We start from the raw sequence: 27,600 nt of genomic DNA on the forward strand, positions 1-27,600 counted from the left end.
ATAGCCAAGTACCAGACAAGTAGGGATCACTCCTGTAGGCCAGAGCCAGCCAACGTTATTCAAACAATCCGGTCCTGATCCTGTTCAGTTGCTTACCTTGCCTTGCTTATTCCTTCTCTTGAAAACCTCAATAAAGGCTTTTGTCCATGCTTTCCCCTTGCTCCTTCTGACCAACCCTGTTGCTTCCCTGTGTGGCCCTGCATGGTGTGCCCCCTCCTCTTGTAAATTATAACTAACAAATTATCTTTTCAATGGCAATTGTCTCCTGATCTGTTGGCCTCACTATACCTGAATAACACCAAAATTCTGGTACATTTTAAACACTCATGAATGTCGTTGTTTCCTTCCTTCTTACTCCCCTATCATTGAATCTCATTTTACTAGTCTATACCATAGGACAGTCATCTACAGACCACCAGTTCAGTCCTCCTTCCATAAAGATTTTAGCTACTATTGTCAATTTTCCTAAGCATATGTTTTAGTAATTGCAATTGCTGTATAGATGATGTTTCCGGTAACATGGCCTCTCAGTGCCTGCAATTCCTGTCTTCCAGTAATCTTGTTATCCATTCTACCTCAACTACTCACTGCCATGTCAAATCCTAAATAGTGCTGTTATCAATAACTGCAGCCCCCCATCATCTTGATTCTAAGAATCTTACTCTCTAACTTCTACCTCCTGTCTTTCTAGCTTATTCCTTTTAGGACTTAAATTCATTAATTGCAGGTCCTGGTATAGTTAATCATACTACTTTTTTTTTTTTTTTTTCCTGAGATAAAGGCTTGTTCTGTCACCCAGGCTGGTGGGCAGTGGCGTGATCTTGGCTCACTGCAACCTCTGCCTCCAAGACTTAAGCAATTCTTGTGCCTCAGTCTCACAAATAGCTGGGATTACAGGCGTCCATCACCGTGCCAAACTAATTTTGTGTTTTCAGTAGAGACAGGGTTTTACCATGTTGGCCAGGCTGGTCTCGAACTCCTGACCTCAAGTGATCCACCCGCCTCAGCCTCCCAAAGTGCTGGAATTACAGGCATGAAACATCAAGCTCAGCCTACATTTAAATTTTCTTTTATCCTCTTACGTCCTCATTTCCCTCCTTACTCAGCTTAAATGCCTTCCACTATCATTGTATTACTCCCTTTGCATACAATTTCAACTCTGTTGTTCCCTTTGAATTTGATTTGTATGTCAAAACTCCAAATCTTACATTCAACTCTGACCTCCCCACTTCTACATTCACACAGCTGAATGTGGCTGGAAAAACACACAGTCATGCTAACCACCAGTAGGCACTTAGTGCTGTTAGTCATACTACATGCAATCACCTGTATTTCCTCTTTTTTTTTTTTTTTTTTTTTTAGAGATGGCATTTCATTCTGTTGCTTAGGCTGGAGTGTGGTGGTGCAATCATAGCTCACTGTAACCTTGAATGCCTGCACTCAAGTGATCCTCCTGAGTAGCTGGGACTACAGGTGCATGCCACCACACCCGGCTAATTTTTCTATTTTTTGTAGAGATGGGGTCTTGCTGTGTTGCCCAGGCTAGTCTAGAATTCCTGGGCTTAAGCAGCCCTCCCACCTTATCCTCCCAAAGTGCTGAGATTACAGGTATGAGCCATAGTGTGTGGCCAATCACCTATATTTCCCTAGTCCTATTGGAGTTCCCACTTTCTTGGAGTATCATTTTATACTTCCTCTTTTCTGAACCTTCAGCCATTCCTCTTCATTCTCACTTTTGATGACCTGCTTTCTATTTCACTGAGAAAGTCAAAGCAGTGAGAACTTTTACAAACTTCTTCCATATGTATGCACATGTTTGCATTTGTACCTATATGCTTTATTTTCCTCCCTGTTATTACTGATGAACTGTCAGTGCTTCTAAAATCAAATCCTCTATTTGTCCACCAGATCTCATCCTATTCCTTTTCACCTAGTCAGGGACATTGTTGCAGCAGTTTTCATCTTTCCACAGAAAATTTCTTCTGTCTTAGATCTCTTCACCTAAGCATGGTATTTTCTCCCCTACCTAAAAAATGACTCTTTCTAACCTGCTTTCGCTTTCAGCTAATACTCCACCAACTAATACCCTAATGCTCTGCTCCTTTTCACATCAAAGCTCCTCAAGAATTATCTATCACACCCTCACCAATTCCTTTCCTCCCATCTACTCTTCTTTTTTTAATGGATATAATATTCACATACTATAAAACTGACCATTCTAAAGTGTATGAGTCAGTGGTTTTAATATATTCACAATGTTGTGCCACCAGCATCACTAATTCCAGAATATCTTCATCATCCCAGAAAGAAGCCCCATAGCCATTAGCAGCCACCCCTATTTCCTCCTTCACCCAGCCACTGGCGAACAACCTACTTTCTGTCTTTAAGGATTTGCCTATTCTGGTCATTTCATATAAATGGAATTATACAATATATGGCCTTTTACATCTGGCTTTCTAAACTCAACATGATATTTTCACAGTTCATCTATGTTGTGGCATGTATCAATACTTTATTCCCTTTATGGCTGAACATTTTATTATATGATAAATCGGGGTCATAGGATCATCCTCAGGTTTGATGATTTGCTGAGAGGACTCAGTACTCAGTGTATAGTCATGCTAAAGGCTATGATTTACTACAGAGAAAAGAAGCAAAGGGAAAAGCTGCGTGGGGCAAAGTTCATGAAAATCAAGGCATAAGTTTCTAAGGGTCTTCTCCCAGTGGGATCACAGAGGACATGCCTAATTTCCCCCGCAATGAGTTGTGACAATGCTTCTGAAATGTTGCCAACAAGAGACACTCATTAGAAGCTCAGTGCCCAGGGTTTTTTATTGGGAATTGGTAACGTAGGCACTTCCGCCCACTGTGTACCCCAATTCCAGACTCCCAGGAGGAAAGTCTGTGTTCAGCATAAACTATTGCTTGCATAAACGGTTTAGACAGAGTGAGCCACCTTTACATTTAGAGAATGCTAAGAATACTGCCCAAATCCATGTTTCCAGATATCAGCCAAGGGCCAAGCTTATAACGAAATCTTTCAAGTTATAGCAGTCAGGCCTGCTATGTTACCTATTTTCCCCTACATATGGATATACTATATTTTGTTTACCCAGTTATCAGATGATAGGCTTTTGGGTTATTTCAACTTTTTGGCTGTTATGAATAAATCCGCTATGAACATTTATGTATAAATTTTTTGTGTGAACATACATTTTCAAGTCTCTTATATACCTAGGAGTGTAATTACTGGGTCATATAGTAACCTTTTCAGGAACTGACAGACTCTTTTCCAAAATGACAGTACCATTTTACATTACCACCAGCATGTACAAAATTTCCAATTTCTCCATATTCTCAACATGTTACCTCTTTTTTTAAAAAAAACTGTACCTATCCTAGTGGATGTAAACTGGCATCTTATTGTTTTCATTTACATTCCCATGATAGCTAATCATTTGCATTCCCATGATAGCTAATGATCTTGAGCAATTTTTGTATACTTATCAGTTATTTTTATATATTCTTTAGAAAACTAATCACATCCTTTGCCCATTTTAAAATTGGGTTATCTTTATTGTGCTTTAAGAGTTCTGTGTATATACTGGAATACTAGACTCTTATCAGACATGATTTGCAGAAGTTTTCTCTCATTCTGTGGGTTCTCTTTTAGGGTATTCTGGAAATCAAACGTCTTTAATTTGTGTCATTTCCACTTTATCTTTTCTTTTGTCACTATGCTTTTGATATATCTAAGACACCAAGGTCATGAAGATTTATGCCTATATTTACTTATAACAGTTTTGTACTTTTAGCTTTTCCATTTAGGTCTTTGATCTATTCTGAGTTAATTTTTGTACGTGGTATGAGGTTAGGGTCTAACTTCATTCTTTTGCATTTGGATGTTCTGTTGTCTCAGCACCATTTATGGGAGAGATTGTTGTTTTCCCATTGTATTATTGTCTGGACACTCTTGTCAAAAATTAGTTGCCCATAAATGTGTGTTCTAGACTCAGTTCTGTTCTACTGATCTACGTGTCCACCATTCTTATGCTAGTACCACACAGTCTTGATTACTGTAGCTTTGTAGGAAGCTTAGAAAATTGAGAAGTGTGAATCCACCAACTTTGTTCTTTGCAAGATTGTTTTGGCTATTCTGGGCCCCTTGTATTTCAATTTCAATTTGAGGATTGGCTTGTCAATTTCTGCAAAAAAAATAAAAAAAAAAAAAACCCAGAAAAAAGTCAGCTAGAATTTTAATAGGGATTACATTTAATCTGTAGGTCAGTTCAGAAAGTACTACTGTCTTAACGATATTAAGTCATCTAATCTATGAACACGAAATGTGTTTCCATTTATTTAGTTGCTTTCGACATTGTTTTGTAGCTTTCAATGAATGTCTTATACTTCTTTTGTTAAATATATTCCTGCTATTTTATTTTTTAGAATATTATTGTAAATGGAATTATTTTCTAATTTCATTTTTGATTGTTCATTGCTAGTATATAAAAACATAATTGATTTTTACATGTTGATCCTGTATCCTGCAACCTTGCTAAACTTGTTTAGTGGTTTTTTTGTGGATTTCCAAGGATTTTGTATATACAAATTTGTCATCTATAAATAAAGATAGCTTTACTTATTTCTTTACCATGTAGATACCTTTTATTTATTTTTCTTGCCTAATTGCCCTGGCTAAAACCTCCTATAAAATGTTGAAAGAAGTGTTAAGAACAGACATCCTTGCTGAGCTTAGGAAGAAAGCTTTCAGTTACCATTAAAGTATGATGTCAACTGTGGGTTTTTCATGGATGTCCTTTATCAAGTTGAGGACATTCTCTTTTATTCCTAGTTTGTTGAATGTTTTATCATGACAGCGTGTTGGACTTTGTCAAATGATTTTTCTGCTTTGGTTGAAGTGATCATGTGGTTTTTGTCCTTTATTTTGCTGGTATGGTGTATAACATTAATTTTCTGAATTCCTGAGATAAATCTTTTTGTCATGGTATATAATCCTTTTTATGTGCTGCTGGATTCAGTTTAAAATTATTTTGTTGAGGGTTTTTTTTATTTACACTAATAAGGAATGTTGGACTATGTTTTTCTTTCCTTGTGGTGCCTTTGTCCGCCTTTGTATTAGTAATACTGGCCTCATAGAATGAGTTGGGAAGTGTTCCTTCCTCTCCTGTGTTTTTGGAAAAATGTGTGAAGGATTGGTGTTAATTATTAAACATTTGGTAGAATCTACCAGTCAAGCTATCTGGTTCTGTTTTTTTTCTTTGCAGGAAGATTTTGATTACTAATTCAATCCCTTTACTTGTTAATAGGTCTACTCAGATACCGTTTCTTCTTGAGTCAGGTTTGGTAGTTTGTGTCTTTCTTGGAATTGTCCATTTCATCTAGATTATCTACCTTCTTTGGCATTATTATTATTATTTTTGAGACGGAGTCTCACTGTCACCTGGGCTGGAGTACAGTGGCATGATCTCGGCTCACTGCAAGCTCTGCCTCCTGGGTTCAAGAGATTCTCCTGACTCAGCCTCCCAAGTAGCTGGAATTACAGGCAACCCACGCCCGGCTAATTTTTTGTATTTTTAGTAGAGACGGGGTTTCACCACGTTGGTCAGACTGGTCTCAAACTCCTCACCTCGTGATTCGCTCACCTTGGCCTCCCAGAGTACTGGGATTACAGGTGTGAGCCACCGTGCCTGGCTGGCATTATTTTTTGTTTTTATTTATTTCCATAGGTTTGTGGGGGAACAGGTGGTGTTTGGTTACATTAATAAGTTCTTTAGTGGTAATTTCTGAGATTTGGGTGGACCCATCACCTGAGCAGTATACACTGTACCCAATTTGTAGTCTTTTATCCCTCACCCTCCTTCCACCCTTTCCCCCGCCAATCCCCAATGTCCATTGTATCATTCTTATGCTTTTGCATCCTCATAGCTTAGCTCCCATTTATGAGTGAGAACATACGATGTTTAGTTTTCTAATCCTGAGTTGTTTCTACATCACAGGATAGTTCTCTGTCAGGAATATTCTGCGTTGTCATTTTCAGTCTCATATCCCAAGCTCTGAAGGGCACAGGGATCAACTCAGGCCACGTGCATGGATACTTGACCATTGATGGTTGCTGAACCTTAGCCATTTATGCCATCTCGGTAAAAGCAATGCCTTCCAAGCAAATCTCTGGAATAATTTTACTGAAGCATGACAGAATTCGCACGGAAGAAGACAGCTCCTGAAATCTCCATGACAGCTCCCACAGACACAGTGCTCACTGCCCCAACAGGACCCGGGGAACCTCCCCCAAGGGGAAACAGGCATCATAGGTTCCAGGGATGAGGTGGCAGTCAATGTGGGCAGCCAACGGCAGCCACGAGTTCAATTTTTTGGCATTATCTATTACTTTTTAACATTTAACATTTTTATAGACTACTTTTCAAAGTTTCTGCTGTTTATTTTTTATTTTTAATTACTTATTTTTGAGACAGAGTTTTACTCTGTTGCCCCGACTGGAGTGCAGTGGCATGATCACAGCTCACTGCAACCTCTGCCTCCTGGGTTCAAGCGATTCTCATGTCTTAGCCTCCCAAGTAGCTTACAGGCACCTGCCACCATGCTCAGCTAATTTTTGTATTTTTTTAGTAGAAACGGGGTTTTGCCATGTTAGCCAGGCTGGTCTCGAACTCCTGACCTCAAGTGGTCTGCCCACCTTGGCCTCCCAAAGTGCTGGGATTACAGGCATGAGCCACCGTGCCCAGCCGGCTTCTGCTGTTTTAGATTGACCTTTCTTCAGTTAGTCCAAATTAAGAAGGTTTAATATTATATATGAAAGTGGCACACTAAGGAAACTAGCATTCTTTCTTTTTAAGAATCACCAATGTTATTTAATTAATATTTTATATTTTGTCTTTTAGGATTATATATTCATCAAACAGAAACATAAAAAACTATGAAGAGGAAATTCTTAGGAAAAAGATAGTGGAGACTGGGATATCACAAAAGCAACTTGACATCAGTTTTCCACAGTGTAAAAACTCATCTGATTTTTCTCTTCAGAAGCATGAAATTCCAGAGGATATCAGTGACAGAGATGACGATTTCATTTCCAATGGTGAGGTATTTTTTATGGAGTTTTATTTATAGCCGTGAAAATAATTATATTCTGATACAGTTAGAGAAAAGCATACTTCAAAGATATACTTTACTGATTTTTTTTTTTTAATAAGCATGGAGAACTGAAAACACTAGTATCGTTAACTCTCAGTTTTTCCCAAGTAATTGGAGATAGGCTTATTATGAATAAATCCATACATAACTCACAATTCTCCTTTTAGCCACTACGCCTCTGTGTTATTGTCCTTATTATAATCTATGGCAATAAAGAAGCTTTAGCAGAGTCAGTTCTGTTTAATACCCTAATAAAAATGGTAGCCTAGTTTTATGAATATTAAATGGTTAAGAAATACATAAATACTATAATACATATGGCATTTTACCTTGAAAAAGGCCGGAAGTTTGCTTGTCGAAGTGGATTTCAGAAGGGTTGCAGCTTGTGAGTTATTGCAGATTGATGGAAAGAGAATATTAAGGAGGGATGCATGCATAGAGAGAGGTTCTGACAGAAAACCTGAGGTCCCTGGATCAGAGAACAGACCATTTATCACTTGCAGAGCATCTTAGTGCCAGTTCTCAGCTCCTAAACTCTGTGAGGCACTGCAGTGAGGGCCTGATGTTACCCAGCCCATGCAGTGGGATTGCACCACAGAAGAGGAACACCAAAATTAGGAAACTTTAAGCTTTCACAGGTTGCTGGCAGATCTTCCCATTCTCTTCTCTAGAGACAGAAAGACCTTTCTTTGGAAGGTAAATCTTTGGGAGGGGAGGAGAAGGTAGTTTCCTTACCCTGTAATATAAGGAAATGACTTCCAGAGGAGGAAGGTTTCTCGATGTTTCTGAAGTAATACATATCTCTAGTTTCCAAGGCATGTTTGCTGTTTAATCATCCTTTAACCAAGTTTACTGGTGCTCTGCTCAGACAGATCAGACCATGCTGAAACATAAAAATATTCATAGAAAAGTGTCTCCCAATAGTTGGTTATCTGAAGTCAGATGGGAATTTATAAAACCAGATATAGATGGGTGTGTCTTATAACACATGCAGTAAACTGAGGTATCTGGTATTTGGGTGTGCGTGTGTGTGTGCATGGCTCAGTTCAACCGAGTGCAGCTTTCTGCATTAACTTAGTGTTTCTCATCTGAATTTTGTACCTAAGCAAATGGAAAATTTATGTTATGCTCAAAATGTTCCCTAATACATGAATTGTATTGGATCAAACTCATTTTTTCAAAACAAGTGTTAGAGCAGAATTGATTGTATTTGAAAACATTTGTTGGGCTAAAGGATCTTATTACTGGTGTGTAAAGCAACAATTACTCATCTGATTTATCCTGGTTAGATTCCTGTTATATTACAGTCAACATATCTATTTATGAGTGAATGAATAGACATTCTAGGCCTTGAGGTAGATCATTCATATGCTTTATTTAATTTCGTCTCATAAAACCCTAGGGAGTGTTACAGACTGATTTTATCAATAAGACCCAGATAGGACTCTAAGACTCAGAGAGCATAAGAGACTTTCCTGAGGTCACACACAGCGATTGACAGAGCTGATATTTGAAATCCAGTTTTCTTACTCTAGTCTAGAGCTCTGCTGTGGCTCTATGGCAACCCTTTAAAGTGGCCAAATAAGTTACGAGTTTAAGTGAAAAGAGCCTCTGCCTTTTGACTCTTTTCTCCATCACTCCATGGAAAATCCCCACGTTCACCAGTAACCTCCTAGTTGCCAGCTTAGCAGACATTTTTTTTGTCTACATCTTATAAACCTTTTTGCAGCCTTTCATACTGTTAATGCTGCCCTCCTTGAAACTTCTGTTTTCTGTGACACCATGCTTTCCTGATTTTCTTTCTTGGCCAATTCTCAGTCTTTTTTACTGATCTATCATCTTTCTGCCCCTTAAATAAATGGTATTCTGTAATTTTTTTGAGCTTCATATCCAGTCACTGACTAAACATCTGTTAAAGTCTACCTTATTTTTTTATTTTTTAAATCTTTATTGTTTTTAATGAGATGGGGTCTCACTCTGTCACCCAAGCAAGAGTACAGCGTCATGATCTCAGCTCACTGCAACCTCTACCTCCCAGGCCCAAGTGATCCTCCCACCTCAGCCTCTCGAGTAACTGGGCCCACAGGGGTGACCACCACGTCTGGCTAATATTTTGTATTTTTAGTAGAGATGAGGTTTCCCTGCGCTGCCCAGGCTGGTCTTGAACTCCTGAGCTCAGGCAATCCACCCACCTCAGCCTCCTAAAGTGCTGGGATTATAGGCATGAGCCACTGTGCCCAGCCAAAATATATCTTAAATATCTCAAAAGTAACCTGTCCCAAATTCAACTTGTGGGACTCTGTCACCAGTGACTGATCTTCACCAGATCTACTGGCCAAAGTTTGTTGACAAGCAAAGTTACGATAAACAGTTGTTAAAAGAAAAACGTTAGATAAAATAAACCTGAGTTTATTTGAACAAAGAACAATTCATGAATCATGCAGCACTCAGAACCAGAAGAGGTTCAGAGAACTCTGCTCTACAACTGGCCAGTGAGTATGTATAAACAGAACATGGAAGTAAAGTACAGAAATGACTTGATTGGTTATAGCTAAGTGTTTGCCTTATTTGGACATGGTCAGATCAGTTGGCTGCTTGTGATTGGGCAAAGCTCGGCTTCTTATAATTGGCTGAGATCTAGCTATCTATTACCAAAAATAAACACTCCTAAGTTAGGTTAGGTTTTAGTTTGTTTACATACTAAGGTTGCAGTTCCTTAAGTAGGAACTCAAAGTATGGAGGCAGCCTTCGTTCAAATTTAAGTTAACAATTTCTGCCTTTGGATTAGTCTCTTGATTGTGAGATCAACCAAAACCTTGGGCATTGATGCCAGTCTCTTGATACCATCATAATGGACTCGTTTGGTCTCAGAGTAGAACCCTACTGGTCTCCATGTCAGGTCAGTTAAATGATTCTTTACATTCTTGCTGTTTTAGTCAAAGTTAAGACCATTTAATGCACGATGGATGGCAGCATACAAATATTTAAGACTCCTGAGAGGATATGGTATGCCAGGGATGCTACTATTATGACTATCAGGAGGCTAATACCAAAAGACAAAAGTGTACTGCCAGGCGCGGTGGCTCACGCCTTTAATCCCAGCACTTTGGGAGGCTGAGGCGGGTGGATCACGAGGTCAGGAGATTGAGACCATCCTGGCTAACACGGTGAAACCCCATCTCTATTAAAAATACAAAAAAAAATTAGCCTGGCGTGGTGGCACGCGCCTGTAGTCCCAGCTACTTGGGAGGCTGAGGCAGGAGAATGGCGTGAACCCAGGAGGCAAAGCTTTCAGTGAGCTAAGATCGCGCCACTGTACTCCAGCCTGGGTGACAGAGCGAGACTCCGTCTCAAAAAAAAAAAAAAAAAAAAAGTGTGCTCCTTTATAGGGGCTCCTACAAACCAAACTGATCAAAATTAATCAAATAAAAATTTAGGCAAGATAGAGAGTTCAATAATATTTGAGTCAAATTGGTCATAGTCTGTTCAGGGAATGATGGTGATTAAGGACCGTAGTTTACTGTAGAATGATCTGATTTCAAAAGGTATCCAAGTTTGTGACCAGCCTGGGCAACATAAGGAGACTCTGTATCTATAAAACATAAAATTAGCTGAGTATGGTGGCGTATACCTGTAGTCCCAGCTACTTGTGAGGCTAGGGTGGGAGGATTGAATTGCTTGAGCCCAGGATTTTGAAGCTATAGTAAGCTATGTTCATGCCACTGCACTCCAGCCTGAGTGACAGAGCAAGACTCTGTCTCTAAAAAATAAAATAAAATTTTTAAAAGATAATCCAATATTGTTGTTAGCCTGATAACACAGGTCATAGTAACCTAGAGACCCACAAGAAGAAACATAGAGATTAGAAATTTTTCTAAATTCTAATTAAGAAGTAATTAATTCTAATTAAAAATTAGAAAAAGATGTTCATGAAGAGGCTTCATTTTTGGTGTATAATTCTGTGATAATACTACCTATATTTAAATATGTATATTTAAAAGTATACAGTCATGTGCTCCATAATGACATTTTGGTCAACAATGGACCACATATATGACAAAGGTTTTATAAGATTATGATACCGGATTTTTACTGTACCTTTTCTATGCTTATATACACAACTACTTACCATTGTGTTACAGTTGCCAACACTATTCATTGCAGTAACATGCGGTGCAGGTTTATAGCCTAGGAGCAGTGGGCTATACCATATGGCCTATGTGTGTAATAGGCTATATCGTCTAGGTTTGTGTAAATACACTCTGTGATGTTCACACAGGAATGAAATCAGCTAACAACGTATTTCTCAGAACTGTCATTAAGGGATGCATGACTGTTATTAAGCAATGCATGACTCTATCTATATTTACATGTAAGTAGAAATATATTTCAAAGGAGAAAGTCTAGATGATTTAACCTTTTTGTTTTATTTTTAATTTACTACTTACATATTCCAACTAATTGAGATAATTATGTGGGAAACCTCTTGGTAATAATAGAAAACAATTTTTGGATGTTTGTAATATTAAACTATTTTTTAGTCTTGTTTTTCTTTTTTAAAGATAATTATGACTTGGAGCCTGCATCTGAATTAGGAGAAGATTTATTGAAGCTTTATGTGAAACCTTGTTGCCCAGATATTGATATTTTTGTTGATGGAAAACGTTTTAAAGCTCACAGGTAAATAGACACGACTAATTTGCTGTCTTGGTTGTGACTGTAGAGTGTGGAAGGGCAGCTGTCTCTTTCCAGCACGGTGGTTTTCAAGCTTTGATTTTCACACAGGCCACAGGGGTTCCATGAAGGCCAAAGGGGTTCCACTGTGATTCCTCAGGGGGGAGTCGAACAGGGGAAGAGGTTGACCATCAGGCAAGGTTTTCTGCAGGTTTTCACACATGCACACGTGGGCCCACCCAGACATGTGCATGTATATGTTTCTGCCAGAGCAGATCTCATCTGTGTTTGGGCATGAACCTAAGATTTTATTAGAAGAAAATGTTCTGCTGCCTAAAATAGATTTGAAAGCCACTGTCACAGAAAATGTAGTTAAATGCAGTTTTTAATTTTATAGGCATTATAGTATTGAGAAGTATTATTTCTACATGAATGACATGTATTTTCTCTGAATGCATTTTGGCTCAGATTCCGTGTTTCAAAATAGATGATGCTCATGAATAGCATTGATTAGGAGGTTTAATATTTCAATGTACTTTTTAAAAACCATTGTTCTGCTTCAGAATTGGGTTGCTTAAACATTCCAGGCTTTTAGATTTCAAATTAAAGCCGGTTGCCTGTTTTAGTCAGGCTCTTTGATTGCAAGTAACTAAAATCTGCTTAAAAGCAGAAAAAAATTTAATAAGAAATACATATTATCTTTTGGAACTCAAGGGAAAGAAGTACAGCTGGGTCTCACTATAGACTAGAATCTGAACCAGAAAACTTAGGAACCCAGACAGTTCTTCCTCCTCCTCTTTGTGTTTCAAATAGAATGTTGATAAGAAGTTATTCTGGTGCTTCTGAAGAGGAAGAACCAGAGTATTTGCAGTGGCAAGTGGTAATCTTCTAGGTTCAGGGGTGCACAGCCCTTAATGAAATTAGCAGTGGGTTTAGGTTACTGTAATCCAGCAAGCCAAATAGTGGTAATATTTGTACTCTTAGAAATCACACTGGTTTTGCCAGTTGACAGCAATACAACCCAAGGATTGCTAGTCTGAACTAGACTATTTACTATTCAAAATTTAACTTTTCTCTATGGGAATATGTACTTTGTAAATATACATATACGCATTTTCCTAATTCTTGTGAAATCTGCATTAAATATTGCAAAATTCAGAATATAATCTAGATTGATCATTATATTTTCCATCTCATGGGTATATTTCCTAAATCATGGTGTGGGTGTGGTTGTGTGTCTCTCCATCTTGTTTTCATTTTTTTTTCTGACCAACACAATTTTATTTTAAAAATTAATTTTATTTTGTGTCCAGGTTTTTCATGAGACCGTGTGGGCATCCTACCAAAGTTACAGAGCCCTAAAGCTATTGCCGTCATACAGGGAAGGCAGGACCCTGTGACCATTTGCAATATGTCCTCAAACAGTGCCTATATTTGGCCTCTCCCTGTGTACTGCCTGACAATGAACTAACAGGACTGTGTTTTAGGAGCTGGACCTAGAATATTAGGTTTGTATTCCAGGACAGCTCTTGCTCAATTTCTGGTTTATTTTGTTCACCTAGCAATAAAAAAAAAAAATTCATATTAACTAGAAAGACAATAAGTTTTCCTACTTTTTTCTTGCCCTTATGCAAGTTAGAATAGCAAATTCTAAATTATAAGGTTACCTTCCTAGTCCAGACTCAAACATCTTTCTGTTTATAGTACATACTAATTTTATTATGCAGTTTAAGGAATATTGTGTCAGTAGTTCAGAGAATACATATTCATCTAAAGCCCAACATTGGAACTTTCTCAGTTACTTGTTCTAGATGATCATTGTCAGCATTCTTCTAGTGGTGTAGCTAAAAATCCTTTTGTAATATGGCTGCTTTAATTTTTTAATTATACATACTTATATATTAAAAGATCAATACAAGTACTTACAAAGGACCAGGATTTATGACTGGAATTTTATTCAGTTTAGGTATCAACATTTTTAAAACCTTAGTTTGCTAGTTTAATGTGCCCAAATTGTTATGGTCTTCTATTAAGCTAATCTTTCTCTCATGGTCAAGTTACTTCCTCGGTAACAGTTCTTCCAAGGTAGTCTCTCCAGCTGCTCTGTCCATTCTTTACCATGATCCTCAGCCCAATCCCTGAAACACTTTGTATGCTGAAAGACAGTCTGATGCCAGTCACTTGCTTGTGGTGGCACAACTAAGCCAAAGAAATCATTTGTAATAGAGTGGTTAAGAGTGTGTGGACTGTAGGGACAATCTGCATGGGTTTTAATTTCATGTCCACCATTATTAGCTGTGTGAATTTGGGTAAGTCATTTAACCATTCATTCTGCGTTTCAGCATCCTTATCAGAGATGGGGGTTATAACAGTCTCCATCTCATAATGTGATTGTGAGAATTAAATTACAGTTGTTACTGAGCACTCAATGGGCTTACTACCTGATTAGCCTTCATGGATTCCATTAGTTAGTTATGTTACTACTTTTCTGAATATTGTATCCTGGGATACTACTGCACATTACCCCTTGTTGTGGACCTCTGTAACATTATCTTCCTGCCCCAGATGCTCTCAATTACCATATGAATACCATCTGGATATTGTACATTTCTTTCTGCTTGTATTTATTCCTGTCACCTTCAGTCTACTTCTAAGTATCTGCCTGAGTCACTGCATTGCTGACTTCCCTTTTTTTTTTTTTTTTTAAGATAGAGTCTCGCTCTGTTGCCCAGGCTGGAGTGCAGTGGCGTGATCTCTGGTCACTGCAAGCTCCACCTCCTGGGTTTACACCATTCTCCTGCCTCAGCCTCCCAAGTACCGGGGACTACAGGCGCCCGCCACCACGCCCGGCTAATTTTTTGTATTTTTTGGTAGAGACGGGGTTTCACTGTGTTTGCCAGGATGGTCTTGATTTCCTGACCTTGTGATCTGCCTGCCTCGGCCCCCAAAGTGCTGGCATTACAGGCGTGAGCCACCACACCTGGCTGCTGACTTCCCATTTTGTAGTGTAATTTATTATTTTAATGTTTTATGAAAGAAGTTTAATGTTACATTTTTAAGATAATTTGTTGCACTTCTGTGTTCCGTAATTAAAATTCTCTTATGCTGCCTCATTGAAAAAGAGCAGTCATTCTTTTTTTTTCCCCTAAGACAAAGTTTTGCTCTTTTGCCCAGGCTGGAGTGCAGTGGCGTAATCTCGGCTCACTGCAACCTCTGCCCCCTGGGTTCAAGCGATTCTCATGTCTCACCCTCCCAAGTAGCTGGGATTACAGGCACACGCCACCAACCTTGGCTAATTTTTGTATTTTTTAGTAGAGACAGGATTTCACCATGTTGGCCAGGCTGTTCTCAAACTCCTGACCTCAAGTGATCCACCCGCCTCAGCCTCCCAAAGTGCTAGTATTATATGTGTGAGCCACTGTGCCTGGCCCCGTCATTTGTAACTTTAGCTTTGTGACACTCAAAATCTGGTATATCTTCCAGAATACCTTTCTTATCAGTGCCTGATAATATGCCATTAGACATTCATTCATTTGGTTAAGATGTCAAATCTTCCTTTAATATCTCTCTGAATATTTAGTAAATTGGCACTGTGTCCTAAGATCATTGTTCTGTATGTCCTTGAAAAAGCTAAAAGTTTTTTCAGAAGTGGTATGATTTAGTAATTAAGAAGTTGGTCTTTTTGTATTTAGATTATGATTCCACCACTTATTTTGAAAATTCCACCACTTATTAATTGTTGGGAAGTTACTTAATCTCTCCAAGTTTCAATATCTTTATCTGTAAAAGAAATAGTAGTAGAAATTATAGCATGGGATAGCTGTGAAGATTGAATCATATAATGCACATGAAGCACTTAGCATAGTACTTGGCACATTGTAAGCTTTCAAAAGTAAATGTTAGTTGCTATAAGTATGTAATAGATATCTGTAAGACTGGCACATATGTTGCCTGTTCTAGCTTGCCTTATATCAGGGGGCAAGCTGTGGCCTAAATGTGGTTAAGTGGCCTGTTTTTGTATGAGGCAACAAAAAAGCAGAGACACGTAATGCCACAGGGACCTGCAAGTCTAAAATGCCTTTCAAGAGTCACTTGGGTTTGTTCCCAAACCTGCTTATGCCATTTGAATTTATTTTTTTGATGACAATGAATATAAGTCAGTGATACATAAAATATGAAAGAGAAAAGTTATTGTTCCAGTGAAAACTCGGGTGAGTGCTTTGGGAGGATTAAATAAGGATTAAATAAGGGAAAGGCACTTTAAAAATTGCTGTTGTGGCCAGGTGCAGTGGCTCACACCTGTTATCCCAGCACTCTAGGAGGCTGAGATGAGAGGAGCACTTGAACCAGGGAGTTTGAGACCAGCCTAAGCAACAAAGCAAAACCCCATCTCTACAAAAAAATTTAGCTGGGCATGGTGGTGTGCACCATGTAGTCTCTGCTAATTGGGTGACTGAGGTGGGAAGATCATTTGAGCCTAGGGGTTTGAGGTTGCAGTGAGCCAGTGAGTGCCATTGCATTCCAGCTTTGGGAACAGAACAAGACCCTGTCTCAAAAAAATTAAAATCAAACTAGATATCATAGTGTATATGTGTGTTGTTTGTGAGAATGACGCTTATATCAGTGAACCCATGTTAAAAAAAAAAAAAAAAGATGGGTCTTATGATAAAAGATGTGTGAATTAAATGCATATTTCTTCTTAAGTTAGATAGAATAAAATTATAGTATACAGAAATAGCTTTTTTAATTCCTCATTTTTTCAATTAACTAAACGACTATTACTCCAAATTGTGTTGGATAATAGGGTATCCACGGCACTTAACTTCAGAAAAGTCCAGTCCTATGAAAGCTGTAGTCAATGGATGTCACAAAATTCTCAAGAGATGGTTAACTTTGCTTTCACAAAGTTATATTCTCTGAAGTATTTGCTAAGAAGTGACATGGACAATAGTGATTACTCCAAAAATTTAGATTCGTGACTCTGGATTTAACTCTTACTCAGTTATGTGGAATTAAAGCAAATAAATAAATAAATAAATAAATACATTCTTGGAGTAAGAATACTTTAAAAATCAGTCCTACTAAAATTTCCTTCTCTAGAGCTTCTCTGCATAATCCAGGCCATTATTCTGCCTGGAGTAGTGAATGTAGTTCAGCTAACATTGGGAAGTATTGAATAGCAGTGTACTAAAGCAGCAGCAAGGTGGAAATTAGGGCATCTTGATAGAGCCAGAAGCAGCGTTAATAGTTGAAATTAAACTTAATCAAAAGGAGAAAATAGTTTTTGGCATGATGGAAAATAAACAATTTGGCAAAGATTTTTAATACACCATACCATCTACAGCATTATTTTTTAACCTGAGGCATCTGTCCTAATTAAGTAGGAATGTTTTCTAAGTTTCTGTTTTAAGGTCAGGGTAATTGTTTAAGCCTCAGATGCTCCTAATTTTACTAAAATGGAAATGGCTGACATGCTGTGTTCAAGTCTTCTGAGGAGTAGACACAAAGATGGGATTAGACTTTCAATAAATGTATTAGGCTAAATGCATGTGAGAGAACATAGAAAGCCAGAGAAAACAGAGCTGCTAGACTGCAATGCTGATTTGACTCTAAGTGAAGGAGAAAGAGAAGGAAGTTAGATAGAAGCATCTTAGACTGCAGTGGAGTCCTAAGAAAAGTTGGGCAAGGCCATTAAAGTTCCCATGCCAAAGGCACCCATCAGAGAAGCACCTGTTTTCTAGGGCTAGCCCTGCCTTATCCTTGCTGGGCTCAGTCATTGTCGGGAAATAGCTTCTGAGAAGATGGCCTTGTGACCCAGGTGGAATAAATTTCAGAGTGCTGCAGCTGAAGCTGTCGGTCATTACGCAGTCAAAGATTAGAGGGGTAGGCCCGGCGCACGGTGACTCACACCTGTAATCGCAGCACTTTGGGAGGCGGATCACGAGGTGGGTGGATCACGAGGTCCGAGATCGAGACCATCCTGGCTAACTTGGTGAAACCCCGTCTCTACTAAAAATACAAAAAATTAACCGGGCATGGTGACATGCCTGTAGTCCCTGTTGCTCGGGAGGCTAAGGCAGGAGAATCGCTTGAATCCAGGAGACAGAGGTTGCAGTGACTTGAGATTGTGCCACTGCACTCCAGCCTGGATGACAGAGTGAGACTCTGTCTCAAAAAAAAAAAAAAGATTAGAGGGGTATATTCTCATGACTACCACACATATAAATCATGACATGCTATATATATATTTATATTTCTTTACCACTAGGCATAGTCAGATGAAGTAAGAAATAATTGTTAAAAAAACATTTATTGTTTGCTAGGTATTATGGTGCTGAGATTGGGATTCATAAAGAAATGAATGAAGTACTGAGGATTAAATGGGTTATATATCAATATTCAACAGTGTGATAGAAAAGATTGCCATGGAAAAAAGGCCTGACAGATATCCAATAAACTGCTAAAAGTGGTTTTTTCTAGATCATGGAATTGAAGTAAACAAGGAAGCAGGGTGAGAACTTAAAATTTTCACTTTATCCAATTCTATATTGAAGTTTATTACAAACATATTGTTTTTATAATTTAAAAAAGTTTTTAAAATCTGGCTTTCCATTTTTAAGGAAAGAATTACAGACTAAAAATTTTTTATCGGCAGCACATATAATTTTTTTTTTTTTTTTTTTAGAGGGGAGTCTTGCTCTGTCACCCGGGCTGGAGTGCAGTGGCCGAATCTCAGCTCACTGCAAGCTCCGCCTCCCAGGTTTACGCCATTCTCCTGCCTCAGCGTCCCGAGTAGCTGGGACTACAGGCGCCCGCCACCTCGCCCGTCTAGTTTTTTGTATTTTTTAGTAGAGACGGGGTTTCACCGTGTTAGCCAGGATGGTCTCGATCTCCTGACCTCGTGATCTGCCCATCTCGGCCTCCCAAAGTGCTGGGATTACAGGCTTGAGCCACCGCGCCCGGCCAGAATTTTTTTTTTTATCTGTTCAAATAGGCTCAACCATACTCTGAGGTCACTATCTTTGTCCTCTTTTATTGAAAAATAAAAACTATATAGCCGACTTAGTGCATTAAGTATTCATTTGATTGTCAGGATCCCTGAGATCCCTCCTTCTTCAGGGGGTCTGGTGTACAAACTGTGAGAAGGGGAGATTCTCAGTGTGGTGGGGGACTGAGTGTGGTAGGGACTCCCCAGCAACTGAACGCTTCTCTCTTCGTCTCATGCTCTTACTGGGGCTGGTGGTCCGGAGGCTCTTACTCGTTGGAGGCCATGTGGACCATGAGGTGCACCACCCTGTTGCTGTAGCCAAATTCATTGTCATGCCTGGAAATGAGCTTGATAAAGTGGTCATTGAGGATAATGCCAGCCCCAGCACTGAAGGTGGAAGAGTGGGTGTCACTGTTAAAGTTGGAGGAGACAATCTGGTGCTCATTGTAGCCCCAGATGCCCTTGAGGGCCCCCTCTGATGTTGCTTTACCACCTTGACGTCATCATATTTAGCTGGTTTCTCAAGAAAGCAGGCCAGGTTCATAACTAACATGGTGGTGGTGGGGACATGGAAGGCCACGCCAGTGAGCTTCCTGTTCGACTTGAGGATGGCCTTGCCCACAGCCTTGGCAGCACCAGTAGATCTCTACTGGTGCAGGGATGATGTTCTGGAGAGCCCCATAGCCATCACACCACAGTTTCCCAGAGGGGCCATCCACAGTCTTCTGGATGTCAGTGATGGCATGGACTGTGATCCTGATTCCTCCCATGATGCCAGAGTTGTTATGGATGACCTTGACCAGGGAGCTAAGCAGTTGGTGGTACAGGAGACGTTGCTGATGATCTTGAGGTTTTTATACTTCTCATGGTTCATGCCCATCACAAACATGGGGGCATCGGCAGAAGGGACAAAGACGATAACCCTTTTGGCTCCACCCTCTAAGTGAGCCCCAGCCGTCTCCATGATAGTGAAGATGCCAGTGGACTCCATAACATAATCAGCACCAGCATCATCCTGTTTGATTTTGGTGGGATCTCACTCCTGGAAGATGGTGATGGGGTTTCCATTGATGACAAGCTTCCTGTTTTCAGCCTTGATGATGCCATGGAACTTGCCATGGGTGGAATCATACTGGAACATGTAGACCATGTAGTTGAAGTCAATGAAGGAGTCGTTGATGGTAACAGTATCTACTTTGCTAGAGTTAAAAGCAGCCCTGATTACCAGGCACCCAATACAGCCAATTCCATTTACTCTGGGCTTCATTTTTACCATGATGTCTCAGGGACATGGCTGGTGCTGCCCAAGAACGGAAGAAGGAGAGGGCAAGGTTCTGTCACTTTTTCTCTTCCTTTTGCTTACTTTAGGTTTAATTTATGCTGCTGTTTATACTTTCTTAAGGTGGAATTCGAGATCATTAATATGAAACCTTTTTCCTTTTCTACAATAAGCATTTAAAAGCTAAACATTTCCTTCTAAGCACTGTTTAGCTGCAGCCTGCAAATTTTGATATATTGTATTTTCACTCAAATAAATGTATTTTCTAATTTTTCTTTTGATTTCTTCTTTACCCATGGGTTGTCTAGAAGTATGTTTAATTTCCAACTCTTTGGGAATTTTCCAGATAATTCTCCATTATTGATTTCTAGTTTAATTCCATTGTGGTCATAGAACATATTTTATATTATTTTAGTTTTGTTTAAATTTATTGAGACTTGTTCGATGGCCCAGAATATGGTCTGTGTTAGTGAATGTTCCACATGTAGTTAAAAAGAGTATGTGTTCTGTTGTCCTGTGGTGGAGTGTTGTATAAATGAAAATTGGTTGATAGTGTTGCTCAAGTTTTATGTTTCCTTAGCTGAACTTTTGTCTATCTATCCTGTTAATTAGAAGTCTCTAAGTATCATTATAAATTTGTTTCTCTTCTTAGTTCTGTCAGTTTTTGCTTCATGTATTTTGAAGCTCTATTATTTGGTACGTACACATCTGGGATTGTTATTTCTTCATAATGAATTGAATCCTTTTTATTTTGAAATACTGCTTTTTACCCCAGGTAATGTCACTTGTTATGAAGTTTACTTTGGTTAATATCACCACTCGAGCTTTCTTATGATTAGTGTTTATATGGTATTCTTTTTATATCCTTTTACTTCTAAACTTTGTCTTTATATTTAAAATGGATTTTAAATTAATTTCTTGTAGATAGCAAATAGTTGTATCTTGCTTTTGTTATCCAGTCTCATAATCTCCTTTTAATTGGAGTAGACATTAATAGTATTTGACTATTTATAATAATGTAGTTATTAATGTGTTTGAGTACAATAAGTCTACCATTGTACTTTTTTTTTTTTGGATCCCTCTCTGTTGCCCAGGCTGAGTGCAGTGATATGGTCATAGCTTCTGTAATGTTGAACTCCTGGGCTCAAGTGATTCCCTGGCCTCAACCTCCTGAGTAGTTGGGACTACAGGCACTTGCCATCATACTCAGCTAATTTAAAAATTTTTTTGTAGATGTGGGTTCTCGCATTATTGCTCAGGCTGGTCTTGAACTCCTGGCCTCAGGGAATCCTTTTGCCCCAGCCTCCCAAATTGCTGGGATTACAGGTGTGAGCCACCACACTCAGCCCTAAAATGCTTTGTCTGCTAACTCCATCTTCTGTGTCATTTCTGGGTCTGATAATATTGACTGATTTTTTTCCCCCTTTTAATGTTCACAATTTACTGCTTCTTCACATTACCTAGTACGTTTTTGATCAAATGCCAGACATTATAAATATTATGTTTTTGAATGTTTGAATTTTATTGTTTTTCTTGAAAAAGATTATTGAAGTTTTTTTTTTAGCAGGCATCTAAGTTATTGTGGATCAACTTCACGTTTATAAAGCTTCTTTTTGAATTTTGTTAGGGTGCGTCTAGAATAGCCTTTGCTCTAAATGTTGTAAAGCCTTTCTACTGAGGCTTCTGGGATCTTTCCTTAGTGCCCCAAGTATTCAATTCTGGCCGGAAGGAACTTGAATATCTATCAGCCATATAGCTCCCTGGCTTTTATTCTTTGCCTGGCTTTGTGTAGTTTTACCTTATGCACGCTCAAATTATATTCAGACAAAAGCTCAAGGGAGGGAGTATCTACTCTGATTTCTGGAGTTCTTCATGACTCCCTCTTCTATATTACTGCACCCCACAAATTTCAGCTGACTCAGCTTCTTGGGGCTCCTATATCTGTCTCCTCAACTCAGCCACAAGGCTCTGCTCATTTGTCCTTCCTGTGCCTTGACTAGAAACTGCTTCTAGGAAGAAAGCATTGTGATTGTAGAGCTTACTTCATTTGTTTTTCTTCTCTTGGGGATCAGAGTCCTGTACCACCTTTTTTCATGGTCATATTTTGTTCAATTTTCTAATTATTAAATGGAAGGTAGGGAAGTCCTATACTTATGGGTAGAAGCAGAATCCTAATTTTTTCTTAGTTGGCCTTATTTTTTAGAACAGTTCCAGATTTACAGACAAATTAAGAAAGTATGGTATTCTCAGGCCGGGCGCGGTGGCTCAAGCCTGTAATCCCAGTACTTTGGGAGGCCGAGACGGGCGGATCACGAGGTCAGGAGATCGAGACCATCCTGGCTAACACGGTGAAACCCTGTCTCTACTAAAAAATACAAAAAACTAGCCGGGCGAGGTGGCGGGTGCCTGTAGTCCCAGCTACTCGGGAGGCTGAGGCAGGAGAATGGCGTAAACCCGGGAGGCGGAGCTTGCCGGCCACTGCACTCCAGCCTGGGCAACAGAGCGAGACTCCGTCTCAAAAAAAAAAAAAAAAAAAAGAAAGTATGATATTCTCATATACCCCCACACCTAGTTCCTCGTTATTAACATCTTATAGTACATTTGTTACAATTGAGTCAATATCAATACATTGTTATTAACTAAAGTATGTAGTATATTCAGATTTCCTTGGTTATTACCTAGTGTCCTTTTCTATTTGAGGAATCAATCCCCGATCTCACATTATACTTAGCTGTCATGTCTCCTTAGGCTCCTCTTGGCTGTAACAGTTTTTCGGACTTTCTTTCTTTTTTTTTTTTTTTGATGACATTCCAGTTTGAGGAGTACTGGTCAGGTATTTTATAGAAATGTCCCTTAAATGGAGTTTATCTTACGTTTTTCTCACAATTACATGGATTATGGGTTTGGGACAGGAAGACCACAAAGATAAAGGGCCATTTTCATTACATCATATTAAAGGTACATGTGATCAACATGACATCACTGTTTATGTTAACCTTGATGATGACCTTGTTTTCATCTGGTTTCTCCACTGTAAGTTACTCCTCTCGTCACCTCCCATTTCCAGACTGTGCTCTCTGGAAGGAAGTCACTGTGTGTGTCCCATATTTAAGTGATAGGAAGTAATGTTCTACCTCTTGAAGCGGGGGTATTATCCACATAAATTACTTGGAATTCTTCTGCACAAGAAACTTATCTCTTCTCCTCCACATATTAATTTATTCAATCACTTACATATATCAGTGTAGACTCATAGATACTTATTTTGTACTTTGGCTTATAATTTGACTTATTTTTTAATTTGGTTTGTCTTTTTTTTTTTTTGCTCAATTTGTTACAACTTTAGCTGTGGGAACTCTTTCAGGTAGCTCTTATGTCCCTTTTATTCCCTCAGTGTGTGTGTGTCTGTGTGTGTGTGTGTTGAGCATTTTCTTACTTTCTGGCACTAAAAGATATATCTGGTATAAAAGACAAACGATACACCTATCTACATAGGGCACTTACCGTGAATAGAACTTGCAGGACTGGAAGTTGCTTTGGGCGAGTCATTGAGTGAGTGGTGGGTGAATGTGAAGGCTCAGTTCATTACTGTACACTACTGTAGACTTTATAAATACTAAGGATACACATGAAATTTATTTTTAAAAACTATCTTCAATAATTAAACTTGACTTATTGTAACTTTTCATTTTATAAACTTTATAATTTTTTGAAACTTTTTATTCTTTTGTAATCACACTTAGCTTAATCACAAACATGTATAGCTGTGCAAATTTTTTTCTTTTTTTCTTTTTTCTTTTTTTTCTTTGAGACAGGGTCTTGCTCTGTCATCCAGGCTGGAGTACAGTGGCGTGATCATGGGTCACTGCAGCCTTGACCTCTCTAGCTCCAGTGATCCTCCCACCTCAGCCTCTTAAGTAACTGGGACCACAGGGGCATGCCACCACACCCATCTAATTTTTGTATTTTTTGTAGAGACAAGTTCTTCCTGCGTTGGCCAGGCTGATTTCACATGCCTGGGCTCAAATAGTCCTCCTGCCTCAACCTCCCAAAGTGCTAGGATTGCAGGTGTGAGCCACCACATCTGGCTTTTTTACTTTGTATCCTTATTCTATAAGCTCTTTTCTTTTCTTTTTGAGATGGAGTCTCGCTCTATTGCCCAGGCTGGAGTGCAATGGCACTATCTTGGCTCGCTGCAACCTCCACCTCCTGGGTTCAAGCAATTCGCCTGCCTCAGCCTCCCGAGTAGCTGGGATTGCAGGCATGCACCATGACGCCTGGCTAATTTTTTTGTATTTTAGTGGAGATGGGGTTTCACCATCTCTAACTCGAACTCTTGATCTCAAGTGATCCACTCGCTTCAGCCTCCCAAAGTGCTAGGATTACAGGCGTGAGCCACTGCACCTGGCCTATTAGCTTTTTTCTGTTTAAAAAATATTTTTAAGTTTTTAAACTTTTGTTAAAAATTGAGACAGAAGCAAACACATTAGCCTAGGCCTACACAGAGTCAGGATCATCAGTATCAATCCCTTCTGCCTCCACATCATGTCCCACTGGAAGGTCTTCAAGGGCAGTAACGCACATGGAGCTGTTATCTCCTGACATGCCTTCTTCTGGAATACCTCCTGAAAGACCTGCCTGAGGTTATTTCACAGTTAACTTTTTTTTTTTATATGTAAGTAGGAGTACTCTAAAGTAACAATATAAAATGTAGTACAATAAAATAATAAGCCAGTAACATAGTTGTTTATTATCAAGTATGTACTATACATAATTGTATATGCTAGACTTTTACACAGCTGGCAGCGCAGTAGGTTTATTTATACCAGCACCTCCACAAACATGTGAGTAATGCTTTGCACTTGACCTTCTGTCAGCTATGATATCCCTAGGTGGCAGGAATTTTTCAGCTTCATTGTAATCTTATGGGACCATCTTCATATGTGTGTGGTCTTTTTGACCCAAACATTGTTATGTAGCACATGACTAAATTTTGGAATCACTTTGTCAGTATTTACAAAATAGCTTTCTGAGATTTTGATTGAAATTGTCTAAAAATTTTTTTTTTTTTTTTTTTTTTTTGAGACAAGAGTCTCGCTCTGTTGTCTAGGCTGGAGTGCATGGCACGATCTCAGCTCACTCCTATCTATACCTCCCAGGTTCAAGTGATTCTTACGCCTCAGCCTCCCAAGTAGCTGGGATTACAGACATGCACCACCAGGCATGGCTAATGTTTGTATTTTTAGTAGAGACAGGGTTTTGCCACGTTGGCCAGGCTGGTCTCGAACTCCTGGCCTCATGTGATATGCTTGCCTCAGCCTCCCCTAGAGTGCTGGGATTACAGGTATGAGCCACTGCACCTGGCCAAAATTGCCTAAATTTTTAAAATCCTAAATTGGTGTTGAATTCTGTCAAATGCTCTCCTGCATCGATTTTGCTGATCACATGATTTTTCTCCATTCTTTTTTAATGTACTAAATTATATTGCTTAACTTTGGAATGAAAAAATAATCTTACATTCCTGAAATAATTTCAGTTTGGTTGTGATGTTTTATTCTATTTCGTGCTGAATTCAGTTTACTAATATTTTGTTTAGAAATTTTGCATCTATGTTCATGAGACAGATTGGCCTGTAATTTTCCTTTTTTGTAATGTCCTTGTCAGGTTTAGGCCTCAAAGTTATGTTGACTTTATAAAATGAACTGTGAAGTATTTCCTCTTTTTTATGCTTTAGTTTGAGTAATATTGATTTTTTTATATCTTCCTTAAATATTTATTAGAATTCACCAGGGAAGTTATCTTGGCCTGTTATTTTCTTTCTTAAGTAAATTTTGTTTTCATTCTTTTTTATAGTGAAGTATATTGAGTTAGAATGCATACACAAACAAATGCACACAACTTAAAGTCCAGTTCAATGAATTTTGACTAATGTATAAACCTGTTTTACTTCCACTATAAGCAAAATACAGTGAATTTTGTATTTTGTAAAAAAAAGTTCCCTTGTGCCCATTTACCTTCAGTACCTATCCCTACCCCAACCACAAGCAACAAATGATTTTCACGTGCTTATTTGCCATCTGTATACCTCTTTGGTTAGTTTTCTGTTTATATCTTTTACCCATTTTTTTTTATTTTTTATTTTTTATTTTTTATTTTTTTGAGACAGAGCCTTGCTATGTTACCCAGGCTGGTCTTGAGTTCCTGGGCTTAAGGGATCCTCCCGCCTCAGCCTCCCAAGTAGTTGGGACTACACACGCACAGTACTACTCTTGGTTGCCTACTTTTAAATCAGGTTGTTTGTTTTCTTATTATTATGTTCTCTATACTGTAGGATATTCTTCCTTTCCTAGAATTTCATGTAAATGGACTCAGACATACTGTTGTGTCTGGCCTCTTTTGTTCAGTGTAATGTTTTTGAGCTTCATCCTTGCATATTATATGTGTCAGTGATTCATTCTATTTTTATTGCTGCGTAATATTGGATTGTATAGCTATACCACAATATGTTTATTTATTCTCCTGTTGATGGAATATTGGTTGTTTCCAGTATTTAGCTGCTATTATTATTTATTTTTATTTATTTATTTATTTTGAGACGGAGTCTTGCTCTGTCGCCAGGCTGGAGTGCAGTGGTGCAATCTCGGCTCACTGCAGCCTCCGCCTCCCAGGTTCAATCAATTTTCCTGCCTCACCCTCCTGAGTAGCTGGGACTACAGGCTTGTGCCACCATGCCCAGCTAATTTTTGTAGTTTTAGTAGAGATGGGATTTCACCATGTTGGCCAGGATGGTCTTGATCTCTTGACCTCATGATCTGCCTGCCTTGGCCTCCCAAAGTGCTGGGATTACAGGCATGAGCCACCATGCCTGGCCTTTTTTTTTTTCTTTTTAGACAGAGTCTCACTCTGTAGCCCAGGCTGGAGTGCAGTGGCACTATCTCGGCTCACTACAAACCTGTGCCCCTCAGGTTCAAGAGATTCTTGTGCCTCAGCCTCCTGAGTAGCTGGGGTTACAGGTGTGTGCCACCATGTCCAGGTAATTTTTGTATTTGTAGTAGACACTGGGTTTTGCCATGTTGGCCAGGCTGGTCTTGAACTCCCGACCTCGAGCGATCTACCTGCCTTGGCCTCCCAAAATGTTGGGATTACAAGCGTGAGCCACCACGCCTGGCCAGGGATGTCATTTTTTAATAACTAGCCGTAAACTTTAGCTTTGAAGTAAAACTATTTCTAGCAAGTGATTTTTACCTGATATTTTTTGTTGTTCTTGCCCATATTTTAGTAGGGTTGTGTTATTATAGTTCTCTATGTATTCTAGATTTAAGTTTTTGTATATGGTGTGAGGCAAGTGTCAAGTTTAATTTTTTTCCTACAAACATCCAGTTGTTCCAGTACCTTTTGATGATAAGACTGTCTTTTCCCCCATTGAATTATCTTAATACCTTCATGAAAAGCAATTGGCCATATATATGTGGATCTATTTTTGGAC

At 38.9% G+C, this 27,600-nt stretch overlaps 1 protein-coding gene across 3 annotated transcripts in view; it reads left to right on the top strand.

The window, feature by feature from the left end:
* The window catches only part of LOC101004026 (AP2-interacting clathrin-endocytosis protein), a 95,477-nt gene that overhangs the window by 14,641 nt on the left and 53,236 nt on the right, over positions 1 to 27,600 (top strand). For 2 of the 3 annotated variants that reach the window (XM_009212890.4, XM_021944086.2), the window contains exons 3-4: positions 6,921 to 7,117; positions 11,736 to 11,853. In XM_009212890.4, coding sequence (XP_009211154.3) covers positions 6,921 to 7,117; positions 11,736 to 11,853 — 315 coding nt within the window. Of the gene's footprint in view, positions 1 to 6,920; positions 7,118 to 11,735; positions 11,854 to 27,600 lie in introns of those variants that run through there. The other variant, XM_009212867.3, reaches the window with a different exon arrangement.

The sequence above is a fragment of the Papio anubis genome, chromosome 1, assembly GCF_008728515.1.
Source record: "Papio anubis isolate 15944 chromosome 1, Panubis1.0, whole genome shotgun sequence".
NCBI lineage: Eukaryota > Metazoa > Chordata > Mammalia > Primates > Cercopithecidae > Papio > Papio anubis.